General features: G+C 41.6%; 1 protein-coding gene across 1 annotated transcript; it reads left to right on the top strand.

The window, feature by feature from the left end:
• Positions 1 to 430: 430 nt before the first annotated feature.
• Positions 431 to 12,733, top strand: pla2g6 (phospholipase A2, group VI (cytosolic, calcium-independent)). The gene is made up of 18 exons (XM_034586231.1): positions 431 to 573; positions 2,298 to 2,518; positions 4,047 to 4,256; positions 4,370 to 4,550; positions 4,811 to 4,998; positions 5,258 to 5,354; positions 5,598 to 5,780; positions 5,880 to 5,988; positions 6,725 to 6,841; positions 7,373 to 7,463; positions 7,792 to 7,955; positions 8,036 to 8,186; positions 9,072 to 9,208; positions 9,816 to 9,970; positions 10,133 to 10,184; positions 10,582 to 10,697; positions 10,864 to 10,937; positions 11,721 to 12,733. The coding sequence occupies exons 2-18, from the start codon at positions 2,304 to 2,306 to the stop codon at positions 11,863 to 11,865; spliced, it is 2,385 nt and encodes a 794-aa protein (XP_034442122.1). The 5' UTR covers positions 431 to 573; positions 2,298 to 2,303; the 3' UTR covers positions 11,866 to 12,733.
• Positions 12,734 to 14,624: the final 1,891 nt, after the last annotated feature.

The raw sequence follows: 14,624 nt of genomic DNA, 5'->3' as shown, positions 1-14,624 counted from the left end.
TCTGTGATGAAAGTTAAATATAATTATAATAATTTAAAAAAAACTCTTGTTTTCATGAAATTTAATAGGCAACTTAACTTCATTTATTTATTGTTTTATTTTGTGATTATTGTCTTTTATGCTTTTGTTTGTATTGTATGTTTTGTAAGAGTGTTGATGTGTCGGTCCGTGTGATGAAAGTTAAATATAATAATAATAATTCAAAGAAACTCTTTATAGGGAACGACAAATACTTTCTTAAGAGGACATTTTACAAATCTGAGGTAGATATATACTGTGTTATACATCCTCACTGTGGATAAACATGTCTATTGATTAAATATAATATATTTATGATTATTAATATAGTTTTGATGCCCAGCTCTAACTCACAATGAGCACAACTAGAAAACTCTCCAATGTGCTGGTGGGACCTGGCCCCGCCCCCACGTTGCCCCTTGGCAGCGCCGTCGTTCCGCGGCTGCGATTGGCGGAGCGCCCCGTCCATCACGCTCGGTGTCATGTTCGGTTGCAGTGACGCGGTTGTTGACTCCGCTGTCAGGAGTCATTCAGAGCCGAGGACCCAGCGAGCAGGTGAGAAACACGCACTCTGACGCCGTTTCCCCGCGGTCACCCGCCGCGTTCAGCTCCGGAACTCCGCTCCGCACACTCCTCTCACTTTAAGTTTGATTCAACTTGAAAGACGGGAACCACAGGGACCAGCAGCGGGACTGCGTGTCGCCCCCTTAGCTCCGCATCGTGTGAAATTGATCTGGGATTACTGGGAACTCCGGAGCAGAATGAATGGAGCCGCTTGTTCGTGTGTTTTTAAATGAAACCAGCCTCGTTGCTAGCCGGTTTCCATAGCAACTAAAAGGTCCTGTAGAGTGAACACAGGAAGTGGAGAGTTGCTAGTATCTGCTAATGTGTTGTGGTGTTAGCCCCAGCGGATTAAAACCCAGTGTCATTAGCATCAATCACTCAATCAACTAATCACATGAGTACAGCCCATGTTCATACATCACCATTTGTCTCATAGGGCTCAAAGGGATAGTTCACCCAAAAATGACAATTCACTCATCATCTACTCAGCACTATGCCGATGGAGGGTGGGTGAAGTGTTTGAGTCCACACAACACTTCTGGAGTTTCAGGGGTGAACAGCGTTGTAGCCAAATGATTGAAGTAAATGGTGAGCACTCCTTCAAACGTAGAAAAAAACAACAGAAAAGGAAACAACAGGCCTCCATACTGCTCCTGTGGTGTCATCAAAGTGTCCGAAAGCCCACATCCGTGCTACATCCTCTGTTCTTAACTCTCAACAAGAGTAAAACTACTGGAAAAACCCTCCTAGTAACAGGGGATAGAACCTCAGAGAGAGCCACATGTGAGGGATCCCTCTCCCAGGATGGCCAGAAGTACAATAGAACACATCAACAACATTAATGAGAAGAAGTTTGTAAGTGTGTCAAATGTTTAAAGTATTTGTACTTAAGGAAATGTCCGATAGAGATGAAGGGAGCAGCAACGACGAATGGAACGGAGGAGTTGTTGTCAGTAATGGTAGAATATGTGAGTAGGCGTATAGTATGTCAAGCAGTCTATTGTAATCATAGTCCACGATCAAGCTGCCACCACCATCAGGATCCACCAGGAGCATAACACAGGAACAAGCCTCTGATAGTGCAGTCCCGTTATTCCACTTATCTAACCACATGTTATGGTCTGTCAGCGGCCAAAAGAGGAAATATCAAGGGTTATTACACCTGTTGTTGTTCCTGAGTGGTGACATCATTTCCTCTTGCGGTCAGAATAAATCATTCATTGATGTTGACAACAAACCCTCAGCCTGCGGTGGAGCAGACATGTGAGAAGAGCTGCTCATATTCTACATGTGCTTCCAAAATCTGTTTTCTTTTAACAGTTCACACAGACTTCACCGTAGATCGTGTCAGTCCCTCTCTGTAAACCCCTTTTCTACCCAGGTTCTGACCCTAACCCCTAAATGTCACTCTATACGTTTCAGAGAGAATATTCAACACTCTAGATTTTTTTTTTAATGCTTCTTCTGTTGACTTTACAAAAGTCCTAAGTTTAACTTGTTGAAACCTGCCAAAACCCTGTTGTTTAAAAATGGTGGTCACAATGTTTTGGTTGGTCTTTTCCTATCGGTCTTGATAGTCACGCCCCGGACTAAAGCGGTTGAGAGACAGTTCTTTGGCGTTTTAAACACCAAGAACAGATTGGAGATTAGGCATCGGCTCGGAACCGACTCATGGTGGAACAGGGGTAACAACAGAGCTCTCTGTTTTCTGTCAGGTGACGATGCAGTTCCTTGGCCGCCTGTTGGACACAGTCTCCTCTGTGTCGACCCTCTTCACCAACCCCTACCGGGTCAGGGATGTGCCGCTGTCCGACTACGGTGGAGGAGGCAAAGTCTTGCTGAAAGAGGAGGGGCGTATCTTCTTGTACAAAAACACCCACTGTCAGTCATGGGACTGCCTGCTTATGTGCCCTGAGACGCCATCGATGGTTCTGAGGTCAGTATTGATCACATGACAGAGTGGGAGAGTGGAGATCTTATCACAGACTGGTGATGTGTCACGTGTTGTGTAATACAGCCACTCAACTATAGGTTTAGATAGGATGCATCTGTTAGGATGTCTGTGATTTTAATAGCACCTGCAGATTTGTTTCCCCCCATGGACTGTGCGTGATGCGTCTCCACTTCCACTTTTACAAAAATGATGCCAAAATCTTGCACTTTTAACGTCATTTGGAACAAAAGTCTGTGCAGAATTAATCACGAGTCAGTTTCATCTGTCAATCATGACATTTCACCCTGTTTTCATAGCATCAAATAACAAATTAAAACCAAACTAATCCGAAACGCAAACACTTAGACAAACATCAGTGTGATAAGAACTACCTAAAATGACAGAATTCACCTCTGAGAAAAATTGAATTGATGTGTACTTTTAATTTTTAGTTTGGTCTATGTCCCATCTGCTGACATGGAGGAGGTGGGGTTTATGACCTATACTACAGGCCGCCACCAGGTGGACGGTTTGGCTTCACTTTTTCGTCTATCTTTATATACAGTCGGCTGAAGTAAATCAGAGCCTTTATCTTGAATGAAGCCGGTGTTGAGTCATTCAGCCACAGATATGAAAAGCAATGAAGACTATTGTAAATCCTCAGGGTGGAGTTCTCCTCTACAAACATTATGATTCCTGTCAACTTTATGGGTCATAAAGCGATTAAACTTATAGCATGCTCAAACATTTGTGCTAATCATCATAGAGCTGTTAAAGCTACTTCTTAAACTTGAGCGTCTTGTGCCTCAGTGTCACAAAATTAAAAGTGAAATTCACAAATGTTTATTAGTAGGGGGAAACAAAAGAAGATGGATTTGACAGCATCTTTTCATTAAGAAATAGTTCAATGAACAAAAAATAATTTTATTAACAAATGTCCACATCAAATAGAAAATGATGAGGCACCCTGAGGCTCTGGGCTCTTCGGTCGTCTTTTCTTGTGGAGGAAAATACAGTTGTATGCAAAAGGCAAATTAGATTTTATATGGATTCTTTGAAGAAAAAAATAAATCAGTTCAAGCCCCACAGGAAACATTAAAAATGAGCCTTTCTTCAAATGTTAATGCACTGTCGCTTTTATTTCACAAACTTTCACGAGAAAAAGAAACTGTTTTAAGGAACTGGAACTGAGAAGAAAGAAGCTTCTACAAACAAGTCAATGATCCGTAAACCTCAACATATTCCACGAACTACAAACTGAATCTATTGGAACAACCCTCATAACCCCCCAGATTTGAACATGACTGAAATGTTGTGGGTAGAAACATTCTGTGCTGTGTATTAACATTTAAAGTTTAACTTTTAACGTCTGTTTGCTCCAAAGATTCTATTTACACTTACAAAAAATATACCAAAAATACGATTTTCCAGGTTCGGACTAACTTTTAAATACAACTGTACTGATCTATAATATTCATACTGCTCTTTAATCTTATCTTTAACATTGCATCCACTGTCCTGTGTGAACCAGGCTGTTTCAGGTGGGGTCGGAGGAGGACGCCATGAACTGGTTTGCGCAGTTTGCTCTCAAGCTTCGCCCCTTCTACGAGACACTTCCTCTGAAGGCTGAGGCCACACAGCCCATTGTGGACTGCATCCGCAACCACCCGGACTGGAGCTCTGCCCACATCGCCGTGGAGACGGCCCTTAGAGAGTGTCTCAAACATAACTATGTCCAGAGGTAAGATAACAGCTTGTACAACAGCTGCATACACTTTAAACCCCCACTAAATGAATGGGTAGAGTCAGTTATCCTGATGCTCTGAAATCAGCCCGTCCTCTTTCTGTTTCCAGTCAGATCAACTCTCGGAACGCATCAGGTCAGACGCCGCTGCATCTGGCATGTGAGCGCGGAGACTTGGTGTGCGTGAAGGAGCTGTTGGAGGAGAGCCAAGCTCGTACTGACATCAGAGACCGCAACGGAGAGACGCCCATGCACTTTGCCGCCAAGCAGGATTCTCCTGCCGTCATCCAGGTGAGCACAAGTGAAGTTTCCCCCTCATGTTTAAAGGTTGATCAGTGAGTGCATCATGAAATCAGGTCAGAGGGAAAACATCAGTCCATCGTCTGTACTTAAAAAGGGACATAGACTCTGGGTCTGGAAAGGGAAGCTAATGCGAAAGTGCCTGGAACCTGTATTCTCTCATATGACCAGCAGAGTACAGCTCCAATGGTTGAAAAAAGTTGCCATGGAATTCAACCAAACCATGTTGTCGTCCATCCTCTGGTCAAAAGGTCCTGTGCTCTCGTCTGTGCTCGGGCGTGAACGAGCTGAACAGCAACGGGGAAACGCCGCTGCACGTGGCCTGCCGCATGGGACGCATGGAGGCCGTCAAAGCTCTGTTGGATGGCGGAGCCAAGTGTGGTGTCGTCGGCGGCACTGGCTATCCCATCCACAGCGCCATGAAGTACAGCGAGAAGGGGTGAGGATGAGGAGCCAACATTAGTATAGATGTTTTTGTACAAAACATCTATACTAATGTTGGGGAAGCTGTTGAGGTTATTGAATAGAGTCAAGATAGTGTTTTAAAGGAAATGAAGAGATTTTCAGAACTTTTTTGAACGCTTTACAATAACTGTTGTAAAAACGGGATTCTATGCAGTGTGTTTTAGAGATGATGAGTTATGTTCTTAATACTTAATAGTAAATAGTCCTCTTTCAATGTGTGTTTCCTCTGTCAGCTGTGTGCAGGAGATCCTGAAAGCCGACCCAGGCCAGCTCCAGGCTGAAGACTCTCTGTACGGAGGGACGCCGCTGCACTGGTCCAAAACTGCTGAGGTAATCAAACGTTACTTCATGGGTTTTGTGGTTAGAAATCCATTCTGAGCTGTTTAAATTAAATACTTGCATTCTAGTGATAGAGTTCACCTGCAGTGGTGTGAGCATGTTAAAGTTTTGATGACCCCTGTGAGCTGCAGCTCCGTGGCAGTGGTGGTCACCTGTTGATGGTGTTTCTCTGGTCGCTCAAATTAACTCAAGTTTTTGGATGTTAAAGATGTTTGGGGGGGTTTTCTGTGTCAGATGTGTCGTATCCTGCTGGAGCATGGCTGTGCAGTGAACTACCTCAGCAAGACCGGAGAGAGCGCCCTCCACATTTTGACCAAGAGGGGGCGCTTTGAGGCATCCATGGTGTTGCTTACCCACGGGGCAAATGCCAACCTGAAGGGCCAGGATGGGAACACAGCCCTTCACCTGGCTATGAAGGTTTGTACACAGGATACATCTTTAGTCTTATTGTCCGGGTGAAAACCACAGACTGTACTGAAAAGACGAATGACGCATATCCACTTCCTCTGGTTGTAGATGGACCACATGGAGCTGATCAAAGCTCTGATGGTGTTCGGTGCCGATGTGGAGATCCACAACGACCTGGGAGAAACCCCCGGACTGATCGCTGCACGCACCAGCAAAGGTAAACGAGGCCGGAGGGACGGGGACGAGGGCTTCGAACTGAGAGGGAGACGAATGAACGATTCTGTGAGAAAGAAAGAGAACAGAAAGGAAGTCTGAGTTTTGACAGTGAAATGCTGTGATGAAACTTACTGAGCCTCGTCTGACTGCCTGGGTTTGATTTCATGAGGTTTTATTTGAAAGCACATGTTCTGCTGTTGATAACACAATCTCTGCATGGAAATGATTGTATGTAATGAATAACTTTAATCTTTACAGGTGCAATACAGACATTGTTCTGCCATGTAGTGTGATGAAGATTGTTGTTTCTCACGTGCAGAATTTATATTGCATGCTACAGGACAAGAAACAGTCGAAAGACTCTTAATTGTTTAATGTAATTACAATAATGAGGTAACTGTATATTCATAATTGACATTTTCTTTGTTTATTTTGAGATTATTGCAGGAGCATATTTGTTGTTTACACATTGATATGATTGTGTATGAAACTTTCACCTGATTCTCTGAAGCAGAAATGGTGATGAATAGAATTTGCTGTTATTGATTTTGAAAATGCATGATGATGATGTTTGCGAACAGCCTGCTCATGATCTCTCTCTCTCTCTCTCTCTCTCTCTCTCTCTCTGTCTCTGTCTCTGTCTCTCTTTTCTCTCTTTCTGCTTTTTGTGGGGTTTGCATGATTTAACATATTGACTTGCTTGCGTGTGTGTCTGTGTGTTTGTGTTAACATGATAGGTCCTAATAGAAAGATACTGCTGGACATGCTGTGTAGTGTAGGGGTCCAGCGTTGCCACCCTCCCTCCCCTGGCAGCCCTCCCCCCGTCACCTTCAAGGCCAAGTCTCAAACCATAGGTAAAACCACCTGTTCCTCACATTTAGCTCACGGCTCCGCTGGTCAGGGAGGAGCTGTATCTACTGTGAAGCCTTTTTACATTGTCAATCATTCTTTTTATATTCATTGTATATTTTACAGTTGACATGATTGTTCTCAGCCAGATTAAAACATTAGTCACAAGATGTGATATTATTTAGATTTTTTACTTTTATTTATCAGCACGCACCCGCTGCCCTACTCCCAAATGTTTTTATGTGGATCATACTCTGAGAGGAAGTTACGCTGATATTAAAATGATAAGAATTCTAGTATAGTTCAACTATTTCTTACATTCTTTCTAACTTATCCCAATTTGCATAACTCCCAAATAAAGCAACATTTATTATATGAAATCTAAAATAGTATTTAACTAAATAGATATTCGTAGTAAAACTCCCATGTGGCTTGTAGAAAACCCAGTTCCCCCTTTAGTCTTCCATGATTTACCAATTAATTACTGGCCCATTGTATTGTCATCACCACCAATAGCTGTTGTGATTGGCTGACAGGGTTTGAGGACATCATGCATGTGGGGGCAACAATCAGTGCGATGAGCAGAGGCCCGTCTGAAGTGGACGGTCGCAGAATGGTGAAAAAGAAGTGAGTATTGTCCACATTTTATCCAAAGGTGATGGGAAGTCATTTTCTGAAATGAGGGTAGACTTATCTCTGATTTATATTTGATCATTTGGAATCTGGGCGTAGACTGAGGGTGAATCCATATTTAACATTGTGAAATGTTGAGGATTGTAGTTTTTATTAAGATAAAGAGAAGTCCTTGTTTATTTTTTCTGATTTAGTTCTACTTCCAATACCAAGTATTAAAAAACCTTAAAGTTTCTACCGATCTTTTTGTATTAATGTTGCAGATTTGGAGACGACAAAGCTCTCGGGTGTAAAGAAGTCATTTTGTTCTCCTCTGCTGCAGGATGGACAGTCTGCTGTGTCTGGATGGTGGAGGTATCAAGGGTCTCGTGTTGATCCAGATGTTGATCGCTCTGGAGAAAGAGGCCGGTCGATCAACCAGAGAGCTCTTTGACTGGGTCGCTGGCACGAGCACCGGGGGCATCCTGGCCCTCGCTATAGTCCACGGTTTGTGTTTTTCCCTTTCCACTCCACATTGTTTGTATAAAACTGCATCAAAACAATAATGGCGGTTCTTTTACATGTAGGTAAGTCTATGGAGTACCTGCGCTGCTTGTACTTTAGGATGAAGGAGCAGGTATTTAAGGGGTCACGACCTTATGAATCTGCACCGCTGGAGGACTTCCTGAAGAAAGAGTTTGGGGAGAACACCAAGATGACAGACGTCCAATACCCGAGGTAACTGTTCTTATGAATGGGCTCACTACACATTTGTCAAAAAAATTACAGTGGCAGCGAAAAGGCTCTCACAGGCTAAGTAATAAAATGCTCCAGTGTTAGCTACATGATTGTGTAAAGTACCACTACTGCACCACAGGAAAATACGCAAAAATACAACCAATACTCGTAAAAACTTTCCCCAAAGATTCAGTGTTCAGCCAATTAGTTCCATGAAGAAGGCTGCGTTTCTTTCTTGTGGGGATCTGTGTTTCTTCTTAGTTTCTGCTGCTTGGAGAAATTTAATCAACCATCTTGAAATGCAATTTTTTGTTTTACTGTGCCTTTGAATGTTTGAGCTGATTTTGGGTGAAACCGACTCTGCTCTGAAACCACAGACTGTAAATAAAGATGCTTCCTGCCACTGTACAAAGATGAGGCCAAAATATCCCGGATAAATGTGCTGCCATCTTGTGATTTTGATGTGATTTGGAGCCAGAGCTTGAGCAGTAGTGATCTCTCGACCAATCGTCAGACCGTCTCAGCTGTCAATCATGATGATTCGCACGGTTTTTCTGGCGTCAAATAACAAATTAAAACCAAACTGAACAGAAAAATAAACATTTAAAATACATCAGTGTACTTAGAGCTACATAAAACAACAGACACCATCTTCAGAGAAAAATGATGACTTTATAGTGTGGTCCATGTCCCATCCGCTAACATGGAGGAGGTGGGGTTTATGATCAATACTGCAGCCAAGCTTTAAATAGAGTCTACATCTGAAACCACTGAGGAAAGTAAAAAATGTATTGATGTAAATTGTCTTCTGCGGCTGGCGGCACTTTATCTGTCTCCTCTCTGACAGTTACTCTTTTCTCTTCCCTCTCACTTGTTTGTGTACAGGGTGATGGTGACCAGTGTCCTGGCAGACAGACATCCAGGCGAGCTGCACATCTTCAGGAACTACAACCCTCCCTCCGTCCGCAGAGAGCCCCCATACGCCACCACTGCCACATTCCAACCAATCACCATCCCACAAGGTAATCCAGAATTACCACTTGTGTGCGTTGGCCTTAGACCAGTGCAGAATAATGGAGTGCAGTAAAACTACCACTGGATGGCGACAAATCTTACCTTTAGTGACTTTAAATCTCAATAGTAAAAACAGAAAAAGCTCTGCGTGAATGCAAATCCCTCCATGTGAGTTTGTGTGTCACTGTGTCCAAGAACAAGTGCACTTGTTGCCGTGTTGTTGTTGCAGGATGGGAGGATGAGGATGTGTTGATAGTAGGATACACAGAGGAGCCGCCCAGAAAGCGTAGGAAGGTGACAGATGAAGGTGTGTGGGTGTGAATGAGAGACGACGAGCATCTGCAAGGAACAGCTTCACAAACAGTCTAATTCTGTCAAAAAGTTTTATTAACTCGTAAATTGAAATACGTTAATGTGTAAACATACGTACTTATGAGGCACAGCAGCAAAAAAATACGTTTCAGCTCTTTGTCCTTCTCACCATCGATCAATGTGTTTGTTTATTGTCGAGCAGTTTGAAAAATTAACCATTAAGTCGTTAAGCATCTTTCTCTGAAGTTTGGAGTCTAAAAACTGCCTTTTCGGCTCATTCTCATATTCTTGTCTTTACATCAGAACAACTCGTGTGGCGAGCTGCCCGCTCCAGCGGTGCTGCTCCCACCTACTTCCGACCAATGGGCCGCTTTCTGGATGGAGGGCTGCTGGCCAATAACCCGACACTGGACGCCATGTCAGAAATCCATCAGTACAACAAAGCCGTCAAAGCGGAGGTAGGCACATTGACAGCAGCTTCATATTTTTATTGCTCCCATCCATTAATTGCTCATTCAATCGCTAACCCACGTGGATTTGTTAAGTATATTTTTCTCATTATGTCATTCATCTATCTGTTCCCTCACTTTCTAACTCATCTTAACACTCCTGCCTCTCAGGGCCACAGGGAGGAAATCAAGAAGTTGGGTATAGTCGTCTCCCTTGGGACAGGTAGGCCACTTCATTGTGTCTCATCACAACTAATAATATATTTCATGCTCCGTCTGAACTAAATTCAAAAGTCAAGATCACTTTCTTAATCTGAAAGTGTCAACAACCACTTTGTGCTGGCAGGAGCATGAATGGCATGTCTATCTCATACTATAGCCCTTATTCCTCCTGACCAGTCTATATAAAAGGTACTAAGTTGGACTGGGGGGTGTAGGCATCGTTGTTGTCATGTTGTCTAAAATCCCTCACTGAGGCACAATATCTCAGCGTGTTTGGTTCAGTGTAAACATGCAACAGCTCTGTTCTACCTAGTTGCACAGAAATCTTCATAGTACAGTGATAATAAATTTAGATCAGTGAATACTTGCATCATAAACGTGCTCCCGTGTGTCTGCAGGTAAACCCCCTCAGGTGGTGGTGAGCTCTGTGGATGTGTTCCGACCCTCCAATCCTCTGGAGCTGGCCAAGAGCTTTGTAGGAGCCAAGGAGCTGGGCAAGATGCTGGTGGACTGTGTGAGTTGAGCTACGGCCGCTGCTTCAGTCTCCAACTCTTTGTTTTGTAGTTAAATAAAAAGCCTGTTGGACTCTTAACCATTGATTTCTACTGTCCCATGAGTCAGAGTTGTGTTTTTCACATCTTTGTAGCCTTTTAATTGTCTCTCTCTCTCTGACTGAACAGTGCACGGACTCTGATGGTTGTGCCGTGGACAGAGCCAGAGCCTGGTGTGAGATGATCGACACCATCTATCACAGGTTTGCTGAAAAGGAACTTGCTGTGCTTTGGTTCTTTTTCACCACTAACTCTGCTCTCTGCCCTCGTTCGTTTATTCCATCAAAACATCTTTATCACACCACCTTCTCTGTGGCGCACTTTTCATTCTCTCGTATACTCTGATGCTTCCTATACAGTGTTTTAAATAATAAAGACGTGTAACAGACCGCAGGTTTCTGGTTGACAAAGGGTAAACATTTAGCTGCTATAGCTGACCATGACCAATATTCTGATATTGATCTGATTAAGACAATAGGCTGAATAAGACACTGCCATGTAAACAGCATTTTCTGATTATCTTAACCTTACTCATACTCGGAATAAGCAAAAATCAAGACATTTGAAGTATTGCGTATGTAGACATGTTTACTTCTTAATTGCTTTATAACATCCTATTGGAGTTTTCTACTAACTATTTATCTATCAAAATAATATCTGATTAAACTCAGTAGCTGGAATATTGGTGTTCATGTAAGCGTAGTAATTGTCAAATGTGAGTGTGTCAGTCCTCTGGAAGCTTATTAATGCAATAATTTCAGAAAATCTATCTGGGATTCAGAAATCCTCTTGTCTGCTTTGATTCCTGGTTTGAATATGAGTTACATTTCATTACATCATATACTGTAAACCATTTCTATGGACATTAGTATACAGAGCTATGCATAACTCCTATTATCCTCAGTGTTTGGCTCATTTGCAGTTTCATATTAATGTCTGTGAACCTGAAAGTAACTCTTTACAAACCCCTGTGTTAATTTGTGCAGATTGAGCCCCCAGCTGTCACAGGAGGTGATGCTGGATGAGGTGAGTGACGCGATCCTGGTGGACATGCTGTGGGAAACTCAGATGTATCTATATGAGAAGAGAGATATCCTCCGATCCCTGGCCAATCTGCTCCTGGATAAATGAACGCATGAGCAAAAACGCAGGGAGATGGAGGCTGAGAAGACGGGACCACGAGGGCAGAAGAGATGGTGCATATCAGGAGAGGATGAGAGTAACTGGTCAAGGCACGAAGCCATTGGTATGATACAAATACTGAAATCTAATGGAGGAAACAACTGACTTCACATTGCGTAATAAACAGCAAGTTATGTAGCATCATGTGACCTTATCACTGACCTTATCATTATCGTGGTTTATCAAGTTTTCTGTTTGTGCACGAAGCAGTGAAGGGCAGAGTGTAGAGTTGGCCTTCCGGAAGTATGTGAATACAGGCTCAACGTATGAGGAAGTGGTATCAACCAAATCAGACAGGATGTACCACATGTCCGCTAACTGTGGTTTTATGATCTTCGCAGTGTTTGGCCTCAAATAGAGTCTGAACAGGTTCTAATCCATTTCTGATTGGTTGTGTTTAAACTAAAACACTTGTCACATTCTTCCTTCACATTCTCCATGAGGTGATATGGTGTGTATAATGAAGCACTTAGATGATGTGGGCAATATTAAAAAGTGCTGCTTTATGTGTCTGGGACCCAAATTTAAACCATTTCATATGTCCACAATTATTTTTCATGCCTTTATAATTTATTCATACTGACTTTGAACAGGGTATCTAACTTCACAGCAACATATTTTAAATATTTAACTACTATAATGGGACCGGAGACTAGACTTGAATTATCAACTGAGTTGAAAGACAAAGAATGAGACGACTCAATGCAACCTGCAGAACTTTAACTTGAGGCAACAAATTAATTCCTATGTTTTTTGTATGTGGATTAATTACTGAAGTGTATACTGGTATGATAATAAAAATATATTAATATTTACAGATGATGTATCCATGACTGATTTGTTTCTTTAATCCATGTGGTTTGTAGTTTAATTCATTCTGCGTCTTTCTGCCCCTGTATGTTTGATTCATTAATCACTGTGGCCATTAAAAAAGTAAAAGAAGAAAACTGACTTGACTTTATTTAAAGGTACAATCCGTTGTCTATTAATCTGAAGTTTATTTTAATGCAAACAAGTTATACAACAATATTAAACACTGATGCTGTAAAAAACTATTTAACAGTTTGGTGCAGTATAAAAACATATTTATTAATTCTGGTGCTGTAAAAAATTTTTGGTAAGAATGAAGCCAGAAGAGATGACATAACAAATATTTCATTAGAGATATATATATATACATACATGCGTTGTATAAATCAAAAATATAGTGTAAATGCTAATGAAATGTAGAAGTATAGACACATTTAGCTTGACATTAGTCACCACAAATAATTAAAAACACAAAAATGTTAGCCTATTAGCTTCAGTCAATAGCATAAGGCTTCACCACAGGAAAATCCTTTGATGTCAGATTTTTTAGCCGTTAGCTTTCTGTAATTTAACGGCTGATACCCAAATGAGAATTGTTTTAAAACAGAAGCCGAAATTCCTTAAAACAAATTAATTGTTTAGGAAGCAAGTAGTTAAGCTTAGCTAGCTTTAGCCTACAGGGTTGCTAGCATGACTTCACAAAAGTCCCATCTTAGCAAGTAAAGATTTAGCTCTTTAGCTAGCGTAGCTGCATCCAGCTAGTAAATGTGTAAGAAGAACTACTCGACTTGCATCTTTTTTCTGTGCCTTTGACTTCAGTGACATTTAGAGACGACCATTAGCCAACATGGTTAAAGTTAGCAGCCGCTGAAAACAGGCATCAACAAGTCACTTCATGCTGGGTGAGTATTTTTCTCTTTTTCAAAGAACCGTACGTTAGCTTCCTGTAACACGAGATCTGTTGTTACCCAAGTAAATATGAACATAAACAGTTTATTTTAAAAGTTCTTTATTGGAATCTAATGTTAGAGAAATAAGTAATATAACTATTATTAGCTATCATCGGCCTAGAGATTAGTTAACATTTTTAGCTAGGAGATTTCTGATCTGGTAAACCAGCCTGTAATGTTAACCTTCACCAACCGTTTATAAGATTTTATTAATTTCTAAGATAGTGTGTAAAATATCTCGCTAGAGAAAGCACGACCGTGGTAAGTGAGGCAGATAATTAAGTATAACAGTTTAACTGAATGCTGTCATTAGCATTGGCTACATTTAAGCTAGCGTTACATTTACAGCGTTTATTCATTGATGTTTTTTAAGGTTGTTTATATTCATATTCAGATAATTAGAAGGTTTGGAATGTTCTTGTTTTAGTTTTTTAGAAAATGTACTGATGTAAGTGAAAACATTTTAATTAAACAACTGTTTACACTTCGTACCTTTCGTTGATGGAAGATAATTTATAACATAATGTGACGAACGCTGTTTGAGGGGCCCCCTGGGAATCTTTGCTTGGGGCCCCAATAGACTTTAGAATCTCCACTGTGTGTCGGAAACGTGGGTATTTTGTATCATGCAGGATAATCAATAACGCTACAGAACATTTTGTTGTAACCTTGATTAAGTCATGATCCCAACATTTCACAGAAGTAGTAGTATTTCTTTAAGGGTTGTTGATGCACAGTGAAGAGTACCAGTCAGTAATGTAGTTTTAACAGACTGGTCACTGAAACTAAAACTTCCTGCTTCCTAAAACAGGCGGTGACTGTTTGTCAGGGCTCTCAAATGTGCTGTTGAGGCATCAAGAAGCTGGAGATGTGCATCACAGGAAGCTGCACAGCAAACTGATGCCCCTCAACGTACAGTAAGTGCAATGCAGAGATAATGACAGGAAC

The sequence above is a fragment of the Hippoglossus hippoglossus genome, chromosome 1 (assembly GCF_009819705.1).
Source record: "Hippoglossus hippoglossus isolate fHipHip1 chromosome 1, fHipHip1.pri, whole genome shotgun sequence".
NCBI classification, from domain to species: Eukaryota; Metazoa; Chordata; class Actinopteri; order Pleuronectiformes; family Pleuronectidae; genus Hippoglossus; species Hippoglossus hippoglossus.
Note: the sequence above shows the minus strand (reverse complement) of the source record. Positions and strands in the feature narration are given on the sequence as shown.

Bases quoted from the DNA above. Each gene is read 5' to 3' on its own strand.
- pla2g6 (XM_034586231.1), top strand. From the start codon at position 2,304: ATGCAGTTCCTTGGCCGCCTGTTGGACACAGTCTCCTCTGTGTCGACC. The intron at 5,781-5,879 runs GTTTGTACACAG...CTCTGGTTGTAG, and splicing joins CCCTTCACCTGGCTATGAAG to ATGGACCACATGGAGCTGAT. The intron at 5,989-6,724 runs GTAAACGAGGCC...TTAACATGATAG, and splicing joins CGCTGCACGCACCAGCAAAG to GTCCTAATAGAAAGATACTG.